Below are 27,071 nucleotides of genomic sequence, written 5' to 3'. Positions count from 1 at the left end.
TTTTTTTTTTTTTTTTTTTTTGAGACAAGTTCTCACTGAGTCATCCAGGCTGGAGTGCAGTGGTTCGATCACCAGCTCACTGCAGCCTCGACCTCCGGGCTCAGGTGATCCTCCTACCTCAGCCTCCTGGGTAGCTGAGACTACAGGCGTACATGACCATGCCAGGCTAATTTCTTGTAGAGATGGGATTTTACCATGTTGCCCAGGCTGGACTCGAACTCCTGGCCTCAAGTGATCTGCCCACCTCGGCCTCCCAAAATGCTGGGATTACAAGTGTGAGTCATCATGCCCAGCTCACACCTATAATCCCAGTCCCAGCATTTTCTTTTTCTTTTTCTTTTTGAGACCCAGGTCTTGCTCTGTCACCCAGGCTGGAGTGCAGTAGCAGGAACACAGATCACTGTGCAGCCTCGACCTCCTGGGCTCAAGCAATTCTCCCACCTCAGCCTCCCCAGTAGCTGGGACCACCAGCACGCACCACCATGCTCAGCTAATTTTTGTATTTTTTTGTGGAGATGGTATCTCAATGTGTGGCCCAGGCTGGTTTCAAACTCCTGAGTTCAGGAGACCCTCCTGCCTCAGCCTCCCAAAGAGCTGGGATTGCAGGTGTGAGTCACTGCACCTGGCCTCATTCATTCAACAAGCATCTACAGGCTGGGTGCAGTGGCTCACGCCTGTAATCCCAGCACTTTGGGAGGCCGAGGCGGGTGGATCATGAGGTCAGGAGGTTGAGATCTGGCTAACACAGTGAAAGCCCATCTGTACTAAAAATATAAAAAATGAGCCGGGCGTGGTGGCGGGCGCCTGTAGTCCCAGCTACTCAGGAGGCTGAGGCAGGAGAATGGCGTGAACCCGGGAGGCGGATCTTGCAGTGAGCCAAGATCACACCACTGCACTCCAGCCTGGGTGACAGAGCGAGACTCCGTCTCAAAAAAACAAACAAACAAACCAAAAAAAAAAAAAAAAAAACCCCAAGCATCTACCGAGCACTCTCCGTGAGCTAGGCACACAGCTGTGAACAGCAACAAACAACAGAGCCTCTGCCCTGAGAAGCTTACAGGTCAGGAGACTCTGGCTGCTCCTTGCTCTTGACTCTAGGACCCTAGAATGCCCTGCACCCCATCTGCCTTCCGCCTTCCCCATCCATCTTCTCTCCCTAGAACCAGAGACTCTGTGGCTACTCACACTGGACATCCAGCTCAGTTCCCGGGCCCCTCTCTCCAATACCAAGAATATTTTCCGCCTCACAGGAATAAGTCCCAGCGTGCCAGGGGAGGATCTTTTGGATCTGGAATTGCTTCTCTGTCCTTCCCTGCACTTCTTTGCCATTGTGGTACCACGTGTAATTTGTTGGAAGAGGATTGGCTGGTGATATGCAAAGAAAGTTGACTTCACTTCCCTCCACAGCCGGTGACTGGGAGATCTGAACCCTGGAAGGTTCCGGGGCATCTGGAAGAGGGGGCAGAGGTGAGTGGAGGGGTGAGGAGAGCACCCCCAATCTGTGCACACGGTCCCGAGAGCCCCCGTAGCTTGCCTCTCCGGGTCCACCCCTGCTACCTCCCTGCCTGGCCCATCCCCAGCTGCGAGGGGCTCACACTGTACTTGCAGGAACACTTTTTCCGATGTTGCCGGGCCCACGTCATTGGAGACCCTACAGCAGTATCTCCCACTCTGGGACTTGGTCACTTCGTGCAGGGTTAGCATGAGCGTATTCTGCTCCTTCAGCGGGATGCCATCCTTGAGCCAGGATACCGTCGTGTACTCCGGGTTGCTGCTGTTGACCTTGCAGGTCATGGTCACAGAGTCCCCCTTCCTCACTATGGTTTCATTGGGAGTGACCTCGATCGTCAACTTTGGGGTGTCTGAAGGAGCAGAGGGGCAGTCAGGGAGGGGGCGGGGAATTCTCAGAGGGCGGAGGGTGTGGAAAGTGCTTTTATTCTGACAAAGTGGTGACCTGCCAGTCCCTTCACCCAGGTGATGGTCACGGCCTCCTAACTCGGGCTCTCAGCTTCCCCCTCCCACTTCCTCTACCTGCTAGTCTCCACCAGCAGCACGCAGGGTTCCTAACACAATCCACCAGACCTCACCAATTCTGCTGGAAACCATGAGTGGTTTCCGTGCTTTGCATAGAATCCCAAACCCTCACCTCAGCCGTCGGGATCCAGAGTCCTGCTCCATCTCCTGCCTCCTGTCCTACCATGTGGCCCTCAGAGGCCGTGAACTTCAGCCTCTGAGGTCCTCCCACTCCCAGCTCCTGCCTCAAAGCTTTGAACCTGCTCTTCTCTTTCCCTGAAATCCTCCTCTCGCAAATATTTGCTGGCCTCAGCCCCTTCCTCCATTCCGGTCAGCTTAAGTGCTCACCTTCTTGGAGAGGTCTCTCTCCATCACTCCCCTCTCCCGGCCTTATTTTTCCCTAACACACATATCACTACCTACAATAGTGTTGTATATTTCTTTGTTAACATTGCTTTGTTCCATATTCTAATGTCTTGGCTCATGCTGTGTATTTCTTTGTTAATCCATTTGTTGTCTTTCTCTTTCACTGCAGTGCCGGCTCCGTGTGGGGCAAGAGCTTTGCTCACTGCTGTACCCTGCCCCCCACCCTGTGCCCCCCACTGGCAGCCGTAATAAGGCCTGGTGCCTAGTAGGTTCGTGATATATATTTATTGAATGAATGAGGCACAAGATAATGATGCGAAAAAAAATCTCCACCAAGAGGGGAACAAAAAGACCTAACCAGATAATCCCCAAATCATGTCATGGCTTGAGGATGGACCGTTTTATTCTGTTAGGCTAAAGCAAATCTGTTTCCCAAAACACCAGGGCGGCGTGACCGAGGTTGGAGGACGCCACCGTCTGTGCAGGCTTCTCGGTGCCCTGGGTGTGTGCCCCCTGCAGGGCTGGGGAGAAGGTGACACAGACCTTGCCCTTCCCATAGGCACGTCGGGGAGACTCACGCTTCACGTTCAGCTGCACCATGTCTTCGGAGAGGACCTTCCCGTCCACATCGTGAAGCTCGCAGGTCACGATCTTCCCATGGTGACTCCACTGTGGCGAGAACTTGAGCTCACTCCGGGTGAAGACAGACTTGGTGCTCAAGGAGGTCGAGGTGACAGCAGCCTGCCTCATTGGAACCCCCTCTAGTAACCACTGCAATTGGATCTGATACCCATAGCAGGAGAAATTCAGCAAGCAGGTCAGAGTGACTTCCTGGGATTCTTGAAGTTTTGGAGGGAGCTGGATACGAGGTGGAAAAGGCCTTTCTGCAAAAGAACAGAGTCCACGCTGGAGCCTGGGGGACTGAAGACGTGAGCGTACACCTGGCTTTAGATGTCCTGTCCCAAATCACCCCTCAGGAACCCCTTGCCACTTCATTCCACCTCTCTCCAGTCCTGCCTTTTTTGTTGTTGTTGTTGTTTGTTTGTTTTTGTTTTTGTTTTGTTTTTTTGAGATGAAGTTTCCCTCTGTCACCCAGGCTGGGGTGCAGTGGCGTGATCTTGGCTCATTGTAACCTCTACCTCCCCAGTTCAAGTGATCCTCCTGCCTCAGCCTCCCAAGTAGCTGGGATTACAGGTGCCCACCACCACACCCAGCTAACTTTTTGTATTTCTAGAAGACACAGGGTTTCGCCATGTTGGCCAGGCTGGTCTTGAACTCCTGACCTCAAGTGATCCTCCTGCCTCAGCCTCCCAAAGTGCTGAGATTACAGGTGTGAGCCACCACACCCGGCCTTGATGTTTTTTAGAGACAGGGTCTTGCTCTGTCACCCAGGCTGTAGTGCAGTGGCACAATCCTAGCTCACTGTAGCCTTGACCTCCTAGGCTCAAGCAATCCTCTCACCTCAGCCCCCTGAGTAACTGGGACTACAGGCATGTGCCACCACACCTAGCTAGTTTTTTAAACATTTTGTAGAGACAGGGTCTTGCCATGTTACCCACTCTGGTCTCAAACTCCTGGGCTCAAACGATCCTCCAACCTCAGCCTCCCAAAGTGCTGGGGTTAGAGGCGGGAACCACTGCACCCAGCCCAGTCCTGCTTTTCTCCACTTTGAATCACTTTTGCTCACCTGAAATCCTCTCTGAAAGGCCTTGACCACACTAAACCTCCTTGGGAACTGTAATCCACTCTTTTTTCATGCTCATTGCCGGATGTCTGCTTTCTGAATGATTGCAAAGTTCTATTCCCACCACCTCTAAGTGAATTTTATCAGTTTAGTTCACAGGCTTTTCAGCTTTGACAAACCTGTGTTGGTTTCATGGCTTCATGTATTGCAGCCATCCAAACACCGCATTCCTTTAGTGGGGTGGGTCTGTGTGCACCCAGCCTCAGCTCTCCCCAAGGCTGGACCACCTCCTTCAGACAGCGGGGTCTGAAACTGCATTGCTCACTCCAAACTTAAGGCTGCTTAGAACTGCCCATCCAGGAAACGGTGTGGAACGGAGTGCCCACACTCCCTATGGCAGGGGCCCCTCACACCTGTGTTTCATGGGTCAAAGCCACGCCTACATATGCAGTGCTATGGCTGAACTTATGTTATACAAATTGTAAGATGTTCGTTTTGCTTCTTTTCTTTTCTCTTTGTCCTTTTCTTCCTCCATGAAAGATTAGTTACATTTGGTCATTTCAGTAGCAGATAACCATTAATTCACTAATAATTGTTTAACTTACATCCTGACCCCCCGGCAGCTGCCTGCAAGATAAATGAACTTGTCTCTCTTTCAAAGAACAATGATCCTTAGGTCACACAGACCTCCTTGATGACATCCAGAAATTTGATGAGCCGAGAGACACAACAGCTTTAATGATCAGGAGGTCACCTCCTGCACACCTACTTTATTCATAAAAGCCCCCAGTAACGCTCAAAGTCGGGTCAGATTTGAGAGTTTCTCTCTTCTGTCCCCTCGCTTTGGCTAAATTAAATAATCCTTTCTTAGCTTCTAAGTACTGATGTGTCAGTGTTTGGCTGACTACGCATCGGGAGCTCAAACCTGGCCTGTGGGGTTCGACAACGGTGTCATCTAACCTTGAAGAGCTCATGAGAACTTGCCATGAACATTAACACACTGAGAGATTTCACTGGAAAATCTAGATTTCCATCATCTCTTGAAAAACCAGAAGCTCAGGCCGGGTGCGATGGCTCACGCCTATAATCCCAATGCTTTGAGAGGTTGAAGCAGGAGGATTGCTTGAGGTCGGAGTTCAAGACCAGTCTGGGCAACATAGGAAGACCCATTTCTACAATAAATTAAAAAGTTAGCCGGGCATGGATGGTGGCATGCACCTGTGATCCTAGCTACTTTGGAGGTGGGAGGATAGCTTGAGCCCGGGAGATCAAGGCTGCAGTGAGCTGAGATCGCACCACTGCACTCCAGCCTGGATGACGACAGTGCGAGACCCTGTCTCATAAAAAGGGAAAGGAAGGGGAAGGGGAAAAGAAGAGAAAAAAAGTTAAAAAATATTTTATGATTTTTATAACACAGGTTCAGTTATGGCACTGCACATGTAGGGGTGGATTTGACTCATCAAACACACGTCTGGGGCCTCTGCCCCAGGGAGTGTGGTTACTCCGTTCCACACACAGTTTCCTCTATAGGGAGCTCTGAGCAGCCCTAAGTTTAGGGTGAGCGATGCAGCTTCAGACCCTGCTGTCTGAAGGGGGCAGTCTAGTCTGGGAGAGAGCTGAGGCTGGCTACATGCAGACCCACCCCACTAAAGGGATGCGGTGCTTGGATGGTTACCGTACTAAGGCCAAACACGAGTTTGTCACAAAAGCTGAAAAATACATGGTGAGAAAGAAAGAGAGAAAGATCAGGAGATCCGACAACCTTGGAATCCAGGTCCCAGAGGGGCAGGAACTGAGGGTCAGATGGGACATCCGAGGTCCCGCAGCTCCGACTAGTGCTGATGCGTCGCCATCGTCACCCGCTGGCGTCTCCTGCCTGAGCTCTGCAGGAAGCTCGGTTTGTGAGCTCTCTGCCAGGAGTCAGGTATTTCCTGCCTCCCACTCACCCCTGCCCAGAGCAGAAGACCCGCTCCCCGAAGGCCTTACCGGAGACATTGAGGTGTATTCGTTCCATCCATTTCTCAGTCTTGGACACCATCCTCAGCCCCAGCTGACCACTGTCATTGACGTGCACTGGGTGGATACTCAGTGTGCAGTTGTTGTTAATCTTGTTCCCCAGGAATTGCACCCTTTTCTGACCTGAAGGAACCTTCCCATCCTTTGTGCTTTCATAGAGTCTGGTCCCTTCGAACTTCGACATGTTCTGGTTATACTCAGGATTGTGGAACAGGATGAAGGTTTCCAGGGCACCATCTAGGACTCTGTAGGTGCAGGGGACCCAGACGCAGGCCCCCTCCCAGGCGTAGATGGTTCCAGGGTGCTCAATATTCCATTTACTTGAGTCAGAGAAAGCCAAGTATTCTAGAACTCACCACAGTGATCAGAAAGCATTACTGAGGGGGCACGAGAGCCTTCTTTTACAAATTATTCTTTATTTTAAAATTTGTTTAATTTTTAATTCTTTTTAGAGATAGGGGTCTTGCTAAGTTGCCCAAGCTGGCTTCAAACTCTTGACCTCAAGTGATCCTCCCACCTCAGCCTCACAAAGTGCTGACATTTCAGGCATGAGCCATTGCACCCAGCTGAGAGCTTTCCAAAAACTAAAGAATTCTCTCTGAAGATAGTGGGAGAAATACAGAGATACACAAAGACAGCAGGATGCAATGAGAGAAGCGTATGTATATATGGGAAACATATATATTTGTATGTACATCTATCTATACACACTGCCACCCCCACCCTACCCTATGTTGACGCCTCTCTGCCCGGGTCTTTTCTCCTCCTCCAGTGCCCACTGACATCCCAGAACCCCAGTACTGGCCCAGGCCACAGTCCTTACCCAGGAGCAGGAGCCAGGGGCCGAGGAGATGCATGGTGTCGTGTCTGGGTGGAAGCCTGAGCAGGGGAGAGTTTGTCTTTGAGCCATCTGGCCACTGACTTCTTCCACATGGCTTTTCTTGCTCACCCACTGAGCTCCAACCCTTCCCCTAGATCTAGGAGGACTGGGTCTGGTTGCATTATGGGGATGTGGCATTTGAGATGCTCACAGAGTTCTTTCTTTTTTTTTGAGACAGAGTCTTGCTCTGTCTCCCAGGCTAGAGTGCAGTGGTGCAATCTCCGCTCACTGCAACCTCTGCTTCCCAGGCTCAAGCACTTCTCTGGCCTCAGCCCCCCAAGTAGCTGGGTAAAGGCAGGTGTCACCACGCCTGGCTGATTTTTGTATTTTCAGTAGAGATGGGGCTTCACGATGTTGGCCAGGCTGATCTTGAACTCCTGACCTCAGGTGATCTGCCAGCCTCGGCCTCCCAAAGTGCTGGGACTACAGGGGTGAGCCACCACTCCTGGCCGGGAGTTTTTTCTAGGTATGCTGTGCCTCTCCTTCAAACTGAGAGCCCTGTGAGGGCAGCTTCTCTCTCTTCCCAGAACTCCTTCCTTTCTTCCTTCCTTCCTCCCTTGCTTCCTTTTTTCCATCCATCCATTCATCCATCTCTAATTTTACAAACTTCCTGCCTGGCTTGCAGACTTTGAGTGGCACCAGACCACTGAGTGCCTTGAATGCCAGGCCCCGGATAACATGGAGCTCTCTCTGGTGCTACTCATCACGGATTATACTCAGGGACAGACATGGTCAAAACTTGGTTTGAAAGACCAGGCAAAAAGGAATTTTAAAACCAGTAACAAAGTATGGGTGAGCCAGGTGCAGTGGCTAACACCTGTAATCCCAATACTTTGGGATGCCAAGGCAGGCAGATCACTTGAGGTCAGGAGTTCAAGACCAGCCTGGCCAACATGGCAAAACCCCATCTTACTAAAAATGCAAAAAATTAGCTGGGCGTGGTGGCGCACACCTGTAATCCCAGCTACTCGGGAGGCTGAGGCAGGATAGTTGTTTGAACCCGGGAAGTGGAGGTTGCAGTGAGCCAAGATCGTGCTACTGCACTCCAGCCTGGGTGACAGACCCAGATCCTGTCTCAGAACAAAAACAAAACAAAAAATAAAGTGTGACACCAGGAGAGCATTTTGAGGGGTCTGGAAGGTCTCTGGAGAATGCCCCACAGGCCAGGTAGGAAACGTAAATCAACCAAGTGGGGACAAAGGTTGTACCTCCTCTAAAGGTGGTAGCTGCCTCAGTTCTAGTCAGTTATTGCCAGACAGAACCTGAGCTCAGCACTGTCTGATCTTCCACTGTAAGAGAAGTAAGAAGCTAAACTTCTAAGTGGAGTGACCTACTTAAAAAGAAAAATAGACCAAGGAGAAGTGGCCAATGTGGGAGGATTACTTGAGGTCAGGAGTTTGAGACCAGCCTGGCCAACATAACAAGACCACGTCTCTACAAAAAAAGTTTAAAAATTAGCCAGGCATGGTGGCGCACACCTGTGGTCTCAGTTAATTAGGAGGCTGAGGTGGGAGGATCAGTTGAGCCCAGGAGGTCAAGCCTGCAGTGAATGGTGATCTCCCCACTGCACTCCAGCCTGGGCAATAGGGCGAGACCCTGTCTTGAAAAAATAAAAAATAGGCTGGGTGCGGTGGCTCACGCCTGTAATCCCAGCACTTTGGGAGGCCGAGACAGGCAGATCACGAGGTCAGGTGATCCTGACCATCCTGACTAACACGGTGAAACCCCGTCTCTACTAAAAATACAAAAATTAGCCGGGCGAGGTGGCGGGCGCCTGTAGTCCCAGCTACATGGGAGGCTGAGCCAGGAGAATGGCGTAAACCTGGGAGGTGGAGCTTTCAGTGAGTGGAGATCGCGCCACTGCACTCCAGCCTGGGCGACAGAGCGAGACTCCGTCTCAAAAAACAAAAAAAAAAAAAGAAAAGAAAAAAGAAAAAATACACAAACTAAAAATATGCAGAGCTGGTCAAACAAAACCTATCTGTGGGTTAGGTTCTGTAATTGCTGCCCGTCTTTCTCTCTTTCTCTGCAATGAGCTTATCCTCCACCATCCCTGACCTCTGCATAGAGTTATATTTACATAGAGTTAAATTTAAGTCCCAATTTACATGATCGTGGCCCTCCGTGCTGGCCCCCGGGGACCCCGAAGGATGTGACAGCAGAGTGTGTCTCCGGTCTCAGCACCAACCCAAGTCCCTCCCACTCACCTGCCAACATTTCCCACGCATCAGTGTTCCTCTCTCTCTCTGTGTTTATCTCCTCGGGCCACACGGCTCATGCCGAGGGCTGCCAGGTGTCAGTTCATGGGTGTGGGGAAAGCTAAGCTGCTTGTGGACAGCAGGAAGGGGGTCTCGCTTGACCTGAGCATGAATTTGGGGTGCAGGGTCTGAAGCTGAGGCAGATTCCCCAGGCAGAGTTGACATGAGCCCTGCAAGTGCTCATAATGTCACATGCAAAAAACGTCTTCAAGGTCACGTACACTTGAGAAAGGCAGGGTTAAAGAGTTAAGTAAAATTATTATTATTATTATTATTTTTTGAGACAGAGTCTCATTCTTCTGTCACCCAGGCTGGAGTGCAGTGGTGTGATCTCAGTTCACTGCATCCTCTGCCTCTAGGGTTCAAGTGATTCTCCTGCCTCAGCCTCCTGAGTAGCTGGGACTACAGGCGTGCGCCACCACACCTGTCTGATGTATTTGTTTGTTTGTCTGTTTGTTTTAGTAGAGATGGGGTTTCACCATGTTGGCCAGGCTGGTTTCAAGCTCCTGACCTCAGGTGATCCCCCCAACTTGACCTCCCAAAGTGCTGAGATTACAGGTGTGAGCCACCGCACCTGGCTTAAGTAAGATTCTTTACTGCAGGGCTTTAAAAACGTTTTAGGAAACTCTATCTACACCATTAATCTCTAGATATGGAGATTAGAGTATAGTATAATACATTGTCCATACTTCTTTGACCATGGGATCTATTTTACATGTTCCATAAAAAACTTTGCAGGGTTGCAGGACCAGTGTTCTCTGAAATCCCCTTAAGGTTACCTAAGGGGTAACAAGGGCTGTGGGACGGAATAGACTCTTTTCCTGCAGCCAACACTTGCCTCCAGGAGCCGGGCCATCGTCCCTCCTCTGCCGGCACCCTCCAGCCACAGCCTGCTCTGGGCCGGGCTGGAGCATCCCAGCATGAGTGGGATATGAGTGTCTCCAGAGCAGGGCTGTGTGCTGCCTCAAGGAGCTCCAGGAGTCTCTGGAGCACAGGAGTAGGGCCCCAGGCCCGGGAATTGGAAGGCTGAGGGTGGGGTGGAGGTTAGGGACAGCAGTTATTATGCACAGAGGCTCAGGACAGGGCCATGCTGTCCAGACCTCCTCAGTCCAGGCCTGTTGAGGGCCTTGCAGAACCTTGGGGCCGGCCTCCCTGGCTCCTTCTTCCCTCCTAGGCATCCAGTAACCTACCCTACTCTCAGAAGACTCAACAGGCCTGACAAGGAGGATGCTCAAGACAGGGGTCTGTCTACAACCTGTTGTAACACAGGTAAGAGAGAGCCAGGGAGGTCCCCACTGTATTCCCAGCTCTGGGAGGTATGCCTGGCCTATAACTGCTGTTCCATAATAATTTGCTTGTTGAATGCAAAATAAAAGCAAAATGGTTTTTACCTCTTTCCGCGTGTCTTCCCTCTTCAGGGACCCTGGCAGCATCTGAGAGCAAAAGGAGAAGTACAGTAAAGTCTCTGGTGACAGAGGTTTCCCCTCCATGGCCACACCCCCTGCTTCTCTATGGCTCTGAGGGGGACCAAGTAGCATCATGATCTGGGGAGTGGGGAAAAGAGACGAATGAGGGGGATGCGGGCTCGGAGTCAGATCGGAAGACTCGAGTATGTATGGGCAGTTCTTCCTTTCAGTGTGTGGGTTTGCAATATCAGATCAGTTTCAGAATGGGCTCCTTCACAACTCCCCCTCTACCCAGCTCTCAGGAAATGCGAATGACTCAAGTCAAGCAGGAGAACTGGAGCCCGCTGAAAAAGGCACAGGCCCACCTGAAAGTATTTGTAGTTTAGTGACACCATCCAGTTATTACCATTTCCACTCCTTTCATCAGAGGCATAAATGGTGGGGAATCTGACCACCTACACTGAAGCCCCCAAAGGTTGAGGGAGGAGCACATAGATATTGAGGAGGAAAAAGATATCTTGGCTGGGAGCAGTGGCTCATGCCTGGAATCCCAACACTTTGGGAGGCTGAGGTGATGGATCGCTTGAGGTCAGGAGTTCGAGACCAGCCTGGCCAACATGGTGAAATCCCGTACCTACTAAAAATACAAAAAATTAGCTGAGCGTGTTGGCAGGCGCCTGTAGTTCCAGCTACTCAGGAGGCTGAGAAAGAGAATCACTTGAGCCCAGGAGGCAGAGGTTGCAGTGAGAAGAGATCGCAACACTGCACTCCAGCCTGGGTGACAGAGTGAGACTGTCTCAAAAAAAAAAAAAGAAAGGAAGGAAACGAAAAGATATCTTGTAGGGCTGGGCATGGTGGCTGTGCCTGTGGTTACGCCTGTAATCCCAGCAGTTTGGGTGGCCAAGGTGGGCAGATCGCCTGAGCTCAGGAGTTCAAGACCAGCTTGGGCAGCATGGTGAAACCCCATCTCTACTAAAAAAAAAAAAATCCAAAAATTGGCTGGGCATGGTGGCAGGTGCCTGTGGTCTCAGCTACTCAGGAGGCTAGGGCAGGAGAATCACTTAAGCCTGAGAGGCTGAGGTTGCAGTAAGCAGATCGTGCCGTTGCACTCCAGCCTGGGCAACAGAGCCAGACCCTGTCTCCAAACAAAACAAACAAAAAAAGATATCTTGTAGGAAGTGTTATTGAATGGAGAGTCTTGAGGCTGAAACCTCATCACTTTTATAATCTTGTAGCCAGCGAGTGTCTCCGGAGCAGAACAGATAGCAGTGGAAGCCATGCACATCCTACAGATGATGAGGGATGCGCTGAGAGGTCTTCACTCCAGCACTACTGCCCTCTACAGGCAGCTGGCCATAGGGAGGGAAACAGAGAGAGGGAAGAACACCTTCTTCCAAAAGCACCGATGGGGCTGGGTGTGGTGGCTCACGCCTGTAATACGCTTTGGGAGAGCGAGGCAAGAGGATTGCTTAAGGCCAGAAGTTTGAGACCAACCTGAGCAACATAGCAAGACTCTGTGCAGCTACCCAACAAAAACAAAAAATGAAAAGTAGCTGGGCATGGTGGCATGTGCCTGTGGTCCAAGCTACTTGGGAGGCTGAAGCAGGAGGATCACTTAAGCCTGGGAGTTTAAGGCTGCAGTAAGCCATGATAGCACCACTGCACTCCAGCCCAGGCAACAAAGTAAGACCTTGTCTCAATAAATAATAAATAAATAAAATGAACAAAAAGCAGTGATATTCTGGAAAGATGGACTAGATGTATTTATTTATTCTGCCAAGTATAACTGAAAACCTTGAACATGATAAGACAAGCATAAGAAGACTGAAAGATGGAGAGAAGCAGACTGGTTAGGGACCTCGGGACTTAAGGAATGGTGGTGAATTCCCTGGGATTTCTCTTTGCCTCATATATCTCCGGGTGAATATTGAAGAAGTCAACAACTGAAAATGCCAAGGGGCACAAATAAAACAAGTCCCAACAAAACAAGTTCTAGCAAAACTATGATTTTCTAGCCAAAGAACAAGGAAAGGGGCATCGTAGAAAGACAGAGTCTTTTAGTCAATACCTGCTCTGCTCCTGCCAAGTTCCATCCTTACCCCTGTCAGCAAAGGCTGGCTGGGAAACCTGGACTTTCACCCTCACCAGGCTGTAACAAAGAACCCTAGGCCACTCCCATACTCAGTCGGAGTGATGCCTGACTTGGAGCTGGGACCTTCACCCCTACTGGGATCACCCTCCCCCAGTGTGGTGTTGGTGGAGACCGTGTGGGCAGCCTGGACACCCACTGCCACCCCAATGCAGAAGTGAGGGCTTTCCCCCACCCCCACTGGAGTAGTGTCAGAAGAGGCCTAGTGGAGAGTTGGGACTTTCACCACCACTCAGTGGTAACAAGCGCCACTCTCTCTCTCTCTGCCACACACAGTGTCAATGAAAGCCACATAGGGAGCAGTAATGAAGCAACCCTCCCACTCCCAGCCTGGGAGTTGTCGTGGATTCCTAGTGGGGAACCTGAACTTCTACCCTTACCTAACAATAACATGGAGGCCTCATCTCTCCCAGTCCCCCAGGTTCAAGAAAGGCTGAATGGAGAACCTGGACTTTTATCCCTGTCTGGAAGCAATGAGGCAGTGCCCCACTTTATTTCACTGGAGCAGTATAAAGGGAAGCCCGCTAAGACAAAAGATTTAAATAAGATCCAGACTCTTATAACATAGTGCCCAGAATATCCTGACTTCAATGGCAAATCACTTGTCATACTAAGAATCAGGCATTCTCAGACTGAGTAACAAAAGATAATTAACAGGCACAAGCATCAAGATGACACAGATGTTAGAATAATCTGACAAAGATTTTGGAGCAGCCATCATAAAAATGTTTCACTGAGAAATTATAAATGTGCTTGAAATAAATAAAGTAATAAAAAGTATCAGCAAAGAAATAGAAAATATAAAGAAGAACCAAATGGAAACTTTAGAACTAAAAAATACAAGAGCTGAAATAAAAACCATAATGGATTGGCTCAATAGCAGAATGGAGAGTGTAGAAGAAAGAAGCAGTGAAACAAAACAGATAACAATTGAAATTACCCATTCTGAACAATGGAAAGAAAATAGATGAAAGGAAATGGAACAAAGCCTCAAGGACATGTGTAACTATAATAAAAGAAGATCTAACATTTTGTCATTGAAGTCCCAGAAGGGGAGGTAAAGGAGGGTGGGCCTTAAAAAAATTCCAAGAAGTATTGGCTGCAAATTGTCTTCATTTGACAACATACATGCACAATATATGTCTACAGATTCAAGAAGCTAAGTGCATCACAAACAGGATAAATCCAAAGAAATTCATGCCAAGTCACATCATAGTCAAACTTCTAAAAACAAGAGGCAGAGAAAATTCTTGAAAGCAACCACATAAAAATGACACATTACCTATACCAGAAAAACTGTTCAAATAACAGTGGGTTTCTCATCAAAAACTATGGAGTCCATAAGAAAGTGACACGATATTTTTCAGGTGCTCAGAGAACTGTCAATCTGGAATCAGTCCTGTATCTAGTGGAAATACCCTTCAGGAATGAAGGGGAAATTGAGATATTCTCAAACGAAGGAAAACAAAGAGAATTTTTGTTCAACACAGGCCTACCCTAAAATTATGGCTAAAGGCAATTCCCTGAACAGAAAGGAAGTAATTTTTTTAAAAAAGAATCTTGGAATACCGGGATGGAAGAAAGAACACTTGTTGAATGCAAAAAAAGAACAAAAATGGTTTTTACCTGTTTCCTCACATCTTCCCTCTTCAGGGACTCTGGTAGCATCTGACAGTAAAAGGGAAAGTACAGTAAAGTCTCTGGTGACAGAGGCTTACCCTCCATTGCCACCCTCTGCCTCTGGAAGAGCAAACCTATGGGTAAATACAATAGACTCTTCTTTTCCTCTAGAGTTTTCTAAATTACGTTTGACACTCAAAGCAAAAACTATAACGCTGTCTAATTCTGTTCTCAGTGTATGTAGATAAAATATTTAAGCAATTATCCTATAAATGGGAAAGGAGAAAGGGTTGTAAAGGGAAGTAACTGGTAGAGTGTTGAAACCAGTAGACTCTGATAAATTATGTATGTTGTAATACCTAGAACAACCTATAAAAAAGCTATACAAAGTAATATACTCAAAAACACTACAGATAAATCAAAATGGAATTCTAAAAAACTGTTCAGGAACTCACTAGAAGCTGGAGAAAAGAAAAAAGAATCAAAGAAAACAAAAAATAAAATGACACACATCAGCCTTAGCATATAAGTGATTACATTAAATGTAAATGGCCTAAATAAATGCTGTTTACAAGAAAATAGCTTGAAGGCTAGGTGCAATGGCCCACACCTATAGTCTCAGCACTTTGGGAGGCCAAAGTGGATGGATCACTTGAGGCCAGGAGTTCAAGACCAGCCTGGCAAACATGGCAAAACCCTGTCTCTACTAAAAGTACAAAAAAAATTTGCCAGGCATGGTGGTGCATGCCTGTAATCCCAGCTACTCGGGAGACTGAGGTGAGAGGATTGTTTGAACCTGAAAGGCAGAGGTTGCAGGGAACCAAGATCATACCATTGTACTCCAGCCTGGGTGACACAGCAAGACCCTGTCTCAAAATAATAATAATAATAATAATAATAACAACTTCAAATATAATGGAAATATACCATGCAAAAAGTAGTCAAAAGAAAGTAGGAGTGGCTATATTAATAACAGATAAAGTAGACTTCAGAGCAAAGAAAATTACCAAGGCCAGAGATGGACATTATATAATATGGGAAAAGTCAATCCACCAAGAAGACATAACCATCCTAAATATGTATGCACCAAACAACAGAGCTGAAAAATATATGAAGTAAAACCCAGTAGAAATAAAAAGAGAAATAGGCAGCCGGGCTCACACCTGTAATCCCAGCACTGTGGGAGGCCAAGGTGGGTGCAGTCAGGAGTTTGAGACCAGCCTGGCCAGCGTGGTGAAACCTCATCTCTACTAAAAATACAAAAATTAGCTAGACATGGTGGTAAGCACCTGTAGTCCCAGCTACTTGGGAGGCTGAGTTAGGAGAATCACTTGAACTCAGAAGGTGGAGATTGCAGTAAGCTGAGATCGCACCATTGCACTCCAGCCTGGGTGACAGAGTGAGACTCCATCTGAAAAAAAAAAAAAAGAATAGGCAAATTCACAAACATAATTGGGAACTTCAATATTCTCTCTCAACAATAGAACAATCAAGCAGAAAATCAACAAGAATATATAAGAACGCAATGACACACCATCAACCAACAGCATCTAATTGACATTCATGGAATTATCTACCCAACAATAGCATAATACACCTTCTTTTCAAGCATCTATGGAATATATACCAAGATAAATCATATGCAAGGTCATGAAACAAACGTCAGACATTTGAAATAACTGAAATTACGGAGAGTATGTTCTATTACCACAATGGACTCAAATTAGATACCATAACAGAGAGTTAAAAGAAAAATCTTCAAGGCCGGGCGCGGTGGCTCACGCCTGTAATCCCAGCGCTTTGGGAGGCCGAGGTGGGCGGATCACAAGGTCAGGAGATCGAGACCACGGTGAAACCCCGTCTCTACTAAAAATACAAAAAATTAGCCGGGCGCGGTTGTGGGCGCCTGTAGTCCCAGCTACTCGGGAGGCTGAGGCAGGAGAATGGCGTGAACCCGGGAGGCGGAGCTTGCAGTGAGCCGAGATCGCGCCACTGCACTCCAGCCTGGGCGACAGAGCGAGACTCCGTCTCAAAAAAAAAAAAAAAGAAAAAAGAAAAATCTTCAAACACTTGGAAACTAAACAAAGCACTTCTAAATAATCCAAGGGCCAAAGAAGAAATCGCAAGTAAAATTTAAAAAATACATTGAATGGAATGAAAATGAAAATAGAACTTACCAAATTTTAGGAACCAACTAAAGCACAAGAGGGAAATTTATATCACTTTGGGAGGCCGAGGCAGGTGGATCATAAGATCAGGAGATCAAGACTATCCTGGCTAACACAGTGAAACCCTGTCTTTACTAAAAATACAAAAAATTAACCAGGTGTGGTTGCGGGTGCCTGTAGTCCCAGCTACTTGGGAGGCTGAGGCAGGAGAATGGCATGAATCCGGGAGGTAGAGCTTGCAGTGAGCCAAGATCGCGCCACTGCACTCCAGCCTGGGCGACAGTGCGAGACTCTGTCTCAAAAAAAAAAAAACAAAAAAAACCAAACAGGAAATGTCAAATCTATAATGTAAGATTTGATCTCAAGAAACTAGAAAAATAAGAGCACATTAAACCCAAAGCAAGCATAAGGAAGGATATGATAACGAAAAAGGGAGAAAGCAATGAAACTGGAAACAGAAAAATAATAGAGAAAAGAAAGTATCTTTTCAGATCAACAAAGTTGGCAACCTCTAGCAAGACTGACAAAAAATAAAATAAAAACAGATTGCTAACATCAAGAATGAAATAGGGGATAGCACTACAGACCCTGCAGATATCAAAAAGATAATAAGGGAATACTATGAACAACTTTACACACATAAATTTGACAATTTAGATGAAATGGATTCTTCAAAAAGTACAAACTACCACAACTCACCCAATGTGAGTTAGATCATTTGAACAGCACTATAACTATTAGGTAATTTAAAATGAGAAAAATAAATCTTCAGACCTATATGTTTTCACTGGAGAATTCTGCTCAATGTTTAAAGAAGAATTTACACCATTCCATATAATCTCTTCTAGAAAATATTAGAGGGAATGCTTCCTAACCCTTTCTATGAAATTAGTATTAACATTAAACCAAAAAAGGAAAGTACAGAAAATAAAATTATAGGCCAGTATTTCTCATGAATATAGATACCAAATCCTTAACAAAATATAAGCAAATAGAATTCAGTAGTAGTCCAGGCATGATAGCTCACGCCTGTAATCCCAGCACTTTGGCAGGCTGAGGCGGGAGCATCACTTGAGGCCAGGAGTTTGAGACCAGCCTGGGCAAAATAGTGAAAGCCCTATCTCTACAAAAAGAAATGTTTTTTAATTAGCTGGGCATGGTGGCACGTGCCTGTAGTCCTAGCTACCTGAGAGGCTGGGAGGGAAAATGATTGCTTACACCTAGGAGTTTGAGTTTGCTGTGAGTCATGATTGCACCACGGCACTCCAGCATGGGTGACAGAGCAAGTCCTTATCTCAGAAAAGGAAAAAAAAAATCAACAATATATAAAAATAATTATACAGCATGACCAAGTGGGATTTATTCATTCCAGGGGTGCAAGGCTGGTCTAACAATTGAAAATCAATCAGTGTAATCTTCCATATTAACAGGATAAAGAAGAAAAATCACATGATCATATCCATTGCTGTGGAAAAAGCATTTGATAAAATGAAACACCCATTTATGATTTTAAAACTCTTTGAAAACTAGGAATAGAGGGGAAATTCCTTGACTTGATAACCTACAACTAACCTATAAAAACTACAGCTAGCATACTTAACTAACACTGCAGTCCTGAATACTTCTCCCCTAAGATCATAAACAAGACAAGGATGTTTACTGTCATCACTCCTATCAACATAATGCTGGAAGTTCTAGACAGTGCAATAAGATAAAGAAAGGCAATAAGAAGGACATAGATCTGAAAGGAGGAAAGAAAACTATCTGTATTTGCAGATGACATGATGGTCTAAGTAGAAAATTCCAAAGAACCAAAAAAAAAAAAAACCAAAAAAAAAACCCACCTAAAAATAGTAAGTGAGTTTCACACATTTACAGAATACAAGATTAACACAAAGATTAGTCACATTTCTTTGTATTAACAATCAACATGTGGAAACCAAAATTTAAAATGCAATTCCATTTACAATGGCTAAAAAAATACTTAGATGTAAATTCAACAAAACACATATGACTTATATACTGAAAACTACAAAACACTGCTGAAAAAAGTCAAAGAATAGCTAAATAGAGAGACATACCATATTCATGGATTGGGAGACTAAACATAGTAAAGATATCAATTCTCCCAAAATTGATACACATACAGATTTAATGCAATTACTACCATAATCCCAGCAAGATTTTTTTATAGATATAGGCAAGATTATTCTAAAGTTTACATAGAAGGAACTAGAATAGGCCAGGTATGGTGGCTCATGCCTGTAATCCCAGCAGTTTGGGAAATCAAGGTGGGCAGATCACTTGAGGCCAGGAGTTTGAGACCAGCCAGGGCAGTATAATGAGACCCCATCTCTACAAAACAAAATTTTTAAACAATAAAATTTTTAAAAAGAGAACTTAAATTTTATTTTTTAATTTTAAATAAAATTTTTTTAAAAACAACAGTAAGAATATTGTTTTCTTACCTATGGGAGAAGCAAAAAATAGTAATAAAAAGAGCTAGAATGGAAACCATTTCTGAAACAGAAGAATAAAGGGGGAAGAACCACTATACTTGATATCAAGGTTTATTATAAAGTAATATACAGTAATCAAAACTGTGTGGCCCTGGTGAAGATATAGACACATCAATCCACTGAACAAACTAGAGAGCCCACAAATAGACCCACACAAATATGGCCAACTTGTTTTTAACAAAGGAGCAAAAACAATTCAATGGAGGAAAGACAGTCTTTTCAACAAATGATGGTAGAGTAATTGGACATCCATAGACAAAAACATGAACCTCAACCTAAACCTCATACTTTCTATAAAAGTTAATTCAGAGTGGATCATAGATTTTCATGTAAAATATTAAGCTATAAAACCTCCAGAAGGGCCGGGCACCATGGCTCACACCTGTCACCCCAGCACTTTGGGAGGCCAAGATGGATGGATCACCTGAAGCCAGGAGTTTGAGACCAGCCTGGCCAACATGGCGAGACCCTGTCTCTATTTAAAAATGCAAAAACAATTAGCCAGTTGTGGTGGTGCGTGCCTGTAGTCCCAGCTACTCAGGAGGCTGAGGCAGGAGGATCACTTGAACGCAGGAGGCGGAGGTTGCAGTGAGCTGAGATCATGCCACTGCACTCCAGTCTGGGCAACAGAGTGAAAATCTGTCTCAATTAAAAAGTAAAATAAAATAAATTGAAAAAGAAAACCTCTGGAAGATAACATAGGAGAAAATCTCTGAGACCTAAAGCTTGATGAAGCATTCTTAGACATGACACCAAAGGCATGATCCCTAAAAAAATCAATCCAACTTCATCAAAATTATGATTTTTTTTTTGCTCTGTAAAAGACCTAGTTAAGAGAATGAAAAGACAAATTACAGACTCAGAGAAAATATTTGCAAACCACATATCTGACAAAGGACTCATATCTAGAACAAATATATAAAGAACTCTCAATTCAACATAGAAACGCCACATAAAAAAATCAGATAATCAATTAGAAGACTGGCAAAAGACATAAAGAGAAATTTCAGCCAAGGGGATATATGGATAGAAACTAATTATCTAAAAAGATATTCAACATCACTAGCCTTTAGACAGGTTAAGACCACGATGAGATATCACTACTACACATCTATAAGAACAGCTAAAATAAAAGATAGTATCAAATACTGGAGAGGATGTACAGAAACAAAATCATTTATATATTGCTAGTGTGAATATAAAATTGTCCAGCCACTCTGGGAAAAAGTCTCAAAACAGTTCCTCCAAAGATTAAGCATAGAATAACCATACACTCCTGCATCTCCACTCCTACGTATATAACCAAGAGAAATAAGAACATGTTCACCCAGAAACTTGAACACAAATGTTTACAGCAGCATTACTCATGAAAGCCAAAAAGTAGAAACAACCCACATGTCCATGAAGAGATGAATGAATAAAGAAAATATGGGAGGCCTAAACAATAAAATATTATTTGATAATAAAAAGGAATGAAGTACTGATAGATCCTACAACACGGATGAACTTTTTTTTTTTTTCCCTGAGACCGAGTTTCATTCTTGTTGCCCAGGCTGGAGTGCAGTGGCGCCATCTTGGCTCACTGCAACCTCTGCCTCCTGGGTTCAAGCAATTCTCCTGCCTCAACCTTCTGAGCAACTGGGATTACAGGCATTCACCACCATGAACAGCTAATTTTTTGTATTATTAGTAGAGACCGGGTTTTACCATGTTGGCCAGGCTGGTCCTGAACTCCTGACCTCAGGTGATCCACTTGCCTTGGCCTCCCAAAGTGCTGGGATTACAGGCATGAGCCACGGTGCCTGGCCATGGATGAACTTTGAAAACATTAAGTGAAAGAAGCCAGTCACAAACTGTCACATATTGTATGATTCCATTCATGTGAAATATTCAGAAAAGGCAAATCTGTAGAGACAGAAATAGATATAGTGGTTGTGTAGGGCTGGGGTGGGGTGGGGAATGTGAGAGGAAATGAAGAGTGACTGCTAATGGATGTGAGATTATTTTGGGGGTGATGAAATGTTCTAAAACTGGTTGTGGTGAAGGTTGCATAACTCAGTGAATAGACTCAAAACCATTCAATTGGACATTTTATATGGGTGTGTTTTATGGTATGTGAATTGTATCTCAGCAAATCTGTTATGTATGTAGAATAAATGTAATATATAACAGCTTTATATACAGTGTGTGCATATATGTGTGTGTATGTATATTGTGTGTATATATATATAAAATAAAAATCACGCTGGGCGTGATGGCTCACACCTGTAATCCCAGCACTTTGGGAGGCTGAGGCAGGCGGATCACCAGAGGTCAGGAGTTTGAGACCAGCCTGGCCAACATGGCAAAACCCCATCTCTACTAAAAATACAAAAATTAGCAGGGCGTGGTGGTGTGCACCTGTAATCCCAGCTACTCAGGAAGCTGAGGCAGGAGAGTCACCTGAGCCGGGGAGGTGGAGGTTGCAGTGAGCCGAGATCTCACCACTGCACTCCAGCCTGGGCGACAGAGGGAGACTCTGTCTCTAAATAAACAAATAAATAAAAACCAGTCCAATTAGAAAATAGGCAAAAGACATGATAGCCCATGTCCCTGAAGAAGGTATATAGAAGGCAAACAAGCACATGAAAAGATGTCCCACATCACCAGCCATTAGTGAAATGCAAATTGAAACCCATGACAAGATACCGCTTTAGAACAGCTAAAATTAAAAAACCAATAATGACAACAGCAAACACTGGTGAGGATGCTGTGAACTTGAATCGTTCACACATGACCGGTGGGAATGCAAAATGGTCCAGCTACTCTGGAAAACAGTTTGTCAGTTTCCTGAAAAACTAAACAAAATATACCTACCAGATGACCCAGCAATTGAATTGCACTCCTGGGCATTTTATCCCCAAGAAACGAAAACGTATGTCCACACAAAAACCTGCACACAATTAATTATTCACAGCAGCTTTATTTGTAATAGCCAAAAACTGGAAACAGGCCGGGCGCGGTGGCTCACACCTGTAATCCCAGCACTTTGGGAGGCTGAGGGCGATCACCTGAGGTCAGGAGTAATCCTAGCATTTTGCGAGGCCAAGGAGGGCGATCCCCTGAGGTCAGGAGTTCGAGACCAGCCTGGCCAACATGGTGAAATCCTGTCTGTGCTAAAAATACAAAATAAGCTGGGCGTAGTGGTACATGCCGGTAATCCCAGTGTAAAAAGTAAAGTAGAAGTTCCTCTTCAGAGACTCTCCTCCCCATCTAATTAAGAATAAATAGTAATTTCTCTTAGAAGCAAAATTTATTCAAAGATCTGTGCTAACATTCTTAAATATCTTCTAGCCATAATAAAAAAATCAATGTACTTTATGTTCTTAACTCCCACAATTTAGCCTAAATACTTGCCCTAGCGTGCTTATACTAGTCCCAGAAAGCATTAGGTCATAGCCTGTTCCTCTTCCTTATGTAGAAATGTTTTTATCTTTCTCAGCATTCCACAAGTTACTTCCTCCTTCTTTTTGTTCTCCTCTGCCTTTGCCTCTTTTAAAAAGTTCTAAGTTGCTAGCCAATCAGGACAAATACAGAATGTGAGGTCCCGTTCCAGCCAATAGAAACCAGACGTAGCAATAAAGCAGCTGTGTCAAATTATAAACGACCCTGTCTCCTTTGTTCGGTGTACTTTTGGAGCAAAACCGCCAGCGAGTATACCCTTTCTGCAGAAAGTAAAAATAGCCTTGCTAAAGAAATTAAATTTATATTCAAGTGCTATTTCTTTACAGCACCAAAAAACAAGCATTTCTAACACAGGCTACTCAGGAGGTTGAGGCAGGAGAATTGCTTGAACCTGGGAGGCGGAGGTTGCAGTGAGCCGAGATAGCGCCATTGCACCCAGCCTGGGCAACAAGAGCGAGACTCCATCTCAAGAAAAAAAACAAAACAAAACCAAAAACTGGAAACAACCAATGCGTCCTTCACTAGGTGAGTGGCTTAACAGATTACGCTACATCCATGCCATGGAGTACTATGCAGCAATAAAAATGAGTGAGATATGAAGAGGATACAGGTAACAACTTGGACGATTCTGAAGAGCAGTACAGAGAGTGAAAAAGGCGTCTCTAAGGATCACATGTGTTACAACATTCTTTTTGTTTGTTTGTTTTTTGAGATGGAGTTTCGCCCTTGTCCCCCAGGTTGGAGTGCAGTGGCTCGATCTCAGCTCACCGCAACCTCTGCCTCTTGGGTTTAAGTGATTCTTCTGCCTCAGCCTCCCCAGTAGCTGCCTGACACCATGCCTGGCTAATTTTTGTATTTTAGTAGAGATGGGGTTTCACCATGTTGGCCAGGCTGGTCTCAAATTCCTGACCTCAAGTGATCCACCTGCCTTAGCCTCCCAAAGTGCTGGGATTACAGATGTGAGCCACCACGCCCAAGCGTAACATTCTCAAAATGACAGAATGATAGAGGTGGAGAAGATGAAAAGTTGCCAGGAGTTAGGGATGGTGGGGGAAAGTGTTTGACTATGAAGGGCGTAGCACAAGGGAGGTCTTTGTAGTAACAGAATAATTCTGTATCTGGACTGCAGTTGTCATTATATACATCCAGATGTGATAAAATGACAGAACTGTACACACATATTATACAAATGTCAAATTCCTGGTTTTGATACTGTCCTGAATGATTTAGTCGAAGTAACCATCAGGGGATGCTGGGTGAAGCACACACCAGACTTCTCTGTTCTATCTTTGCAACTTCTGTGAATCTATACTTACTTTTTTTAAAAAAAGAAATTTAAGACAGAGTCTCCCTCTGTCACCCAGGAAGGAGTGCAGTGGTGCGATCATAGCTCATTGCAGCCTTGAACTTGAGGTGGGCTCAAGCAATCCTCAGCCACCTGAGTAACTAGAACTACAGGCATCAGCCACCATACCCTGTTAATTTATGTTTTATTGTTTGTTGAGTCGGGATCTCTCTACATTGCCCATTCTGGTCTCCATCGCTTGGCCTCAAGCAATCCACTTCCTCGGCCTTCCAAGATGCTGAGATTACAGGTGCCAGTCACCGCACCTGGACATCAATTTTTATTTTCTTAATTCCAGCAATCTTAATGGGGGACTCCAGGCCAGGTGGCCAGGTCGCCAGGTCCCAAAGGTCTCAGGCAGGGGACCCTTTGGGACTTGAATTCCTGCTCCTCACCTAGAAGGAGTAGCTGAGGTTTCTGCGGGCCACGGCGCCAGGTGTGGCTCATAGTCTTGCTACAGGAGGGGATTGGACAATGGGTCTGTGGACGTGTCTTGATTTCCGGAGGCCAAGGGCTGCGTGGAGAGGGCAAGGGAGGAGGAGCACAACTCCTGAGAATGCAGCCTCGGCGCTTTCACTCTTCCTCCCCGCCGTTCCTCCAAACAGGTCGTTGGTCTCCTTTTTTGGTGACTTGACTGTCACCCCCTTACCAGGGAAGCATTGAAAGCAGGCAATGAACAGAGTCCCTGAGAGCCCTGGGTGGCCACTCCCTGCCTGGCTGTGTTCCCCTCAACCCCCCCACCTCTGCCCAGGACGGTAAGATGGGAACAATGATAGTGCCTTCCTCACAGGGCTGGCGACAGCACACACAGGACACGCTCAGCAACCCGAACATCCCATGACAAGCATGTGGTAAACAGACGTAGGTTCCAGTCCCAGGTCTGCCATGTGTTTGCTGTGACATCTGTCGGTTTCCCCTCCCAGGGTGATAATAAGATTGCTGTTACGACTTCAGGGCTGTGCTGCGACAGGTCCCCAGTCCTTACAGCACTTTGCACGGTGGCTGCTATGGAACGGGCTCTCTGTGAAAGTGAGCCGTCATTATTCCAGACATTGTCAGGTACCCTGCTGACCCATCACTCCCTGCAGACATCAATTCACGCACCTCTGGCTACTCAGCCCCAGCCTGAGCTTCACAGAGAGACCCTTTGAGACGAAACCGTCATTTCCTTCCCGCTCCCCGGGCAGATGGCGCTCTAGGGTGGGAAGGGGTCTTTGGCTCAGCTGCCACCAGACTTCTCTGTTCTATCTTTGCAACTTCCTCTGATAATTATTTCAAAATTAAAAGAAAATTTTTTTAAAATTCGCGAGGTGAGGTTGTCACCTCCTGTTGAAGGAGCAGCCTGGAGTTGAGAGCGAGAAGAGTGGGGAAAGAAAGAGGCTTGGCTACTTCTCCTCTTTTTTTTTTTTTTTTTTTTTTTTGAGACCAAGACTTGCTCTGTCGCCCAGGCTGCAGTGCAGTGGTGCAATCTCAGCTCACTGCAACCTCCACCTCCCGGATCCAAGCAATTCTCCTGCCTCAGCTTTCTGAGTAGCTGGGACTACAGGTGCGCACCACCACGCCTGGCAAATTTTTGTATTTTTAGTAGAGACAGGGTTTCACTATGTTGGCCAGGCTGGTCTCGAACTCCTGACCTTAGATGATCTGCCCACCTCGGCCTCCCAAAGTGGTAGAATTACAGGCATGAGCACCACAGTCGACCTTTTGTTTTCTTTTTTAGCGACCGAGTCTTACTCTGTTGCCCAGGCTGGCGTGCAGTGGTGCAATCACAGCTCACTGCAGACTCAAACTCCTGGGCTCAAATGGTCCTCCTGCTTCAGCCTCCTGAGTAGCTGGGACTACAGACATGCGCCACTGTGCCCAGCTTATTTTTAAGCATTTTTTTCCTACATACAATGTCTGCTATGTTGCCTAGGCTGGTCTTGAACTCCTAGAAAGCACTTCTCAGCAGTGCAGTGCATCTCCATCCCTGGCCAGTCGCAAGAGCCCAGCCCTGCATGATCACCCACCTGGGGAGGAGGCTCTGGAGTGGCCAGTGCCGCTGGGAGCTCTTTCATCAAGGAGGATAATGGAGCTGCCTGCCCCAGGCACCGTCCCAGGGACAGGGTGGGAGGCGGGCCAGGGATGGATCGGTCATCTCCGTCAGGAGTGACTCAGGAGGTTGGCAGACCGGGAGGGACAAAGAGACCCGTGTCATGACCATGGCCTGGTGCCTGGGTGTCCTCCCTCCCGCACATGGTGGCCCAGCCCTCCTGGCACGTGAGGCCATGAGACCTTCTCACCTCCCTTCCTGCCTGGCTAGCCCTCATCTCAGCATCTGCCCCCATCTCTCTGAGTCACTATGTCATGTGTTCTGATTCTTCCTCAGCTTGGCATTTCAGAGGGAGGGGGTGCCATCTGTCTTCCCTGTCCCTGAGGGCCTCCCTGGGCGTGAACTCGGCCGGAGTAGGTCACTCTTGCGTTCTGCACTGAACCTGCCCCTCGCGCTTTCTTCGACCTCTTAAGGAAGCAGCTGGAGTCACCTTTGACTCTTCAAGTAAGTCCTGCCACTTCCTCCTCCAAAATGGGTCCTGACCCCACTCCTCTCTCCATCTCCACTTCCTCTCTCTTGGACAATGGCCAGGGCCTCCCAGCCCTGTCCCTGCCTCCACTGATAGCCTGTGTTCACTGTCCACGCAGCTGCCAGTAGGCCTCTGAAGCCTCAAGCCCTCCATCACACCCTCCGAGCTCACTTCTCCAGCGGCTTCTCAACGTGCTCTTTGAAAGCCCAAGTTCCAGCTGGGCGCGATGGTTCACACTTGTAATCCCAGCACTTTGGCAGGCAGAGGCAGGCAGATAACTTGAGGTCAGAAGTTCGAGACCAGTCTGGCCAACATGATGAAACCCTGTGTCTATTAAAATACAAAACTTAGCCAGGCGTGGTGGTGCATGCCTGTAATCCCAGCTACTTGGGAGGCTGAGGCAGGTGAATCACTTGAACCCGGGAGGCAGAAGTGGCAGTGAGCTGAGATCACGCCACTGCACTCTAGCCTCAGCGACAGAGCAAGACTCCATCTCAAAAACAAAACAAAACTAGAATTAAATTCCATTGCTGGATGGGGTGGCTCACGTCTGTACTCCCAGCACTTTGGGAGGCTGAGGTGGGTGGATCACCTGAGGTCAGGAGTTCAAGACCGGCCTGGCCAACATGGTGAAACCCGGTC

General features: G+C 46.5%; 1 protein-coding gene across 29 annotated transcripts in view; it reads right to left on the bottom strand.

Moving 5' to 3' along the window:
* The window catches only part of CD22 (CD22 molecule), a 37,942-nt gene that overhangs the window by 7,584 nt on the left and 3,287 nt on the right, over positions 1–27,071 (bottom strand). The window contains exons 1-10 of one of the 29 annotated variants that reach the window (XM_077982133.1): positions 25,878–26,021; positions 15,682–15,803; positions 15,225–15,258; positions 14,399–14,440; positions 10,609–10,650; positions 6,903–6,958; positions 6,050–6,430; positions 2,958–3,263; positions 1,596–1,862; positions 1,186–1,449 (exon numbers count right to left, since the gene is read on the bottom strand). In XM_077982133.1, the coding sequence (XP_077838259.1) occupies positions 1,186–1,449; positions 1,596–1,862; positions 2,958–3,263; positions 6,050–6,430; positions 6,903–6,936 (1,252 nt within the window). In that variant the 5' untranslated portion in view covers positions 6,937–6,958; positions 10,609–10,650; positions 14,399–14,440; ... (1 more) ...; positions 15,682–15,803; positions 25,878–26,021. Of the gene's footprint in view, positions 1–1,185; positions 1,450–1,595; positions 1,863–2,957; positions 3,264–5,281; positions 5,397–6,049; positions 6,457–6,902; positions 6,990–9,166; positions 9,442–10,608; positions 10,653–14,398; positions 14,441–15,224; positions 15,259–15,681; positions 15,804–16,123; positions 16,398–16,569; positions 16,850–20,786; positions 20,940–25,877; positions 26,024–27,071 lie in introns of those variants that run through there. The other 28 variants (XM_077982141.1, XM_077982134.1, XR_013410485.1 and 25 more) reach the window with 28 other exon arrangements.

This window comes from Macaca mulatta, chromosome 19 (genome assembly GCF_049350105.2).
Source record: "Macaca mulatta isolate MMU2019108-1 chromosome 19, T2T-MMU8v2.0, whole genome shotgun sequence".
Taxonomy (NCBI): Eukaryota; Metazoa; Chordata; class Mammalia; order Primates; family Cercopithecidae; genus Macaca; species Macaca mulatta.
Note: the sequence above shows the minus strand (reverse complement) of the source record. Positions and strands in the feature narration are given on the sequence as shown.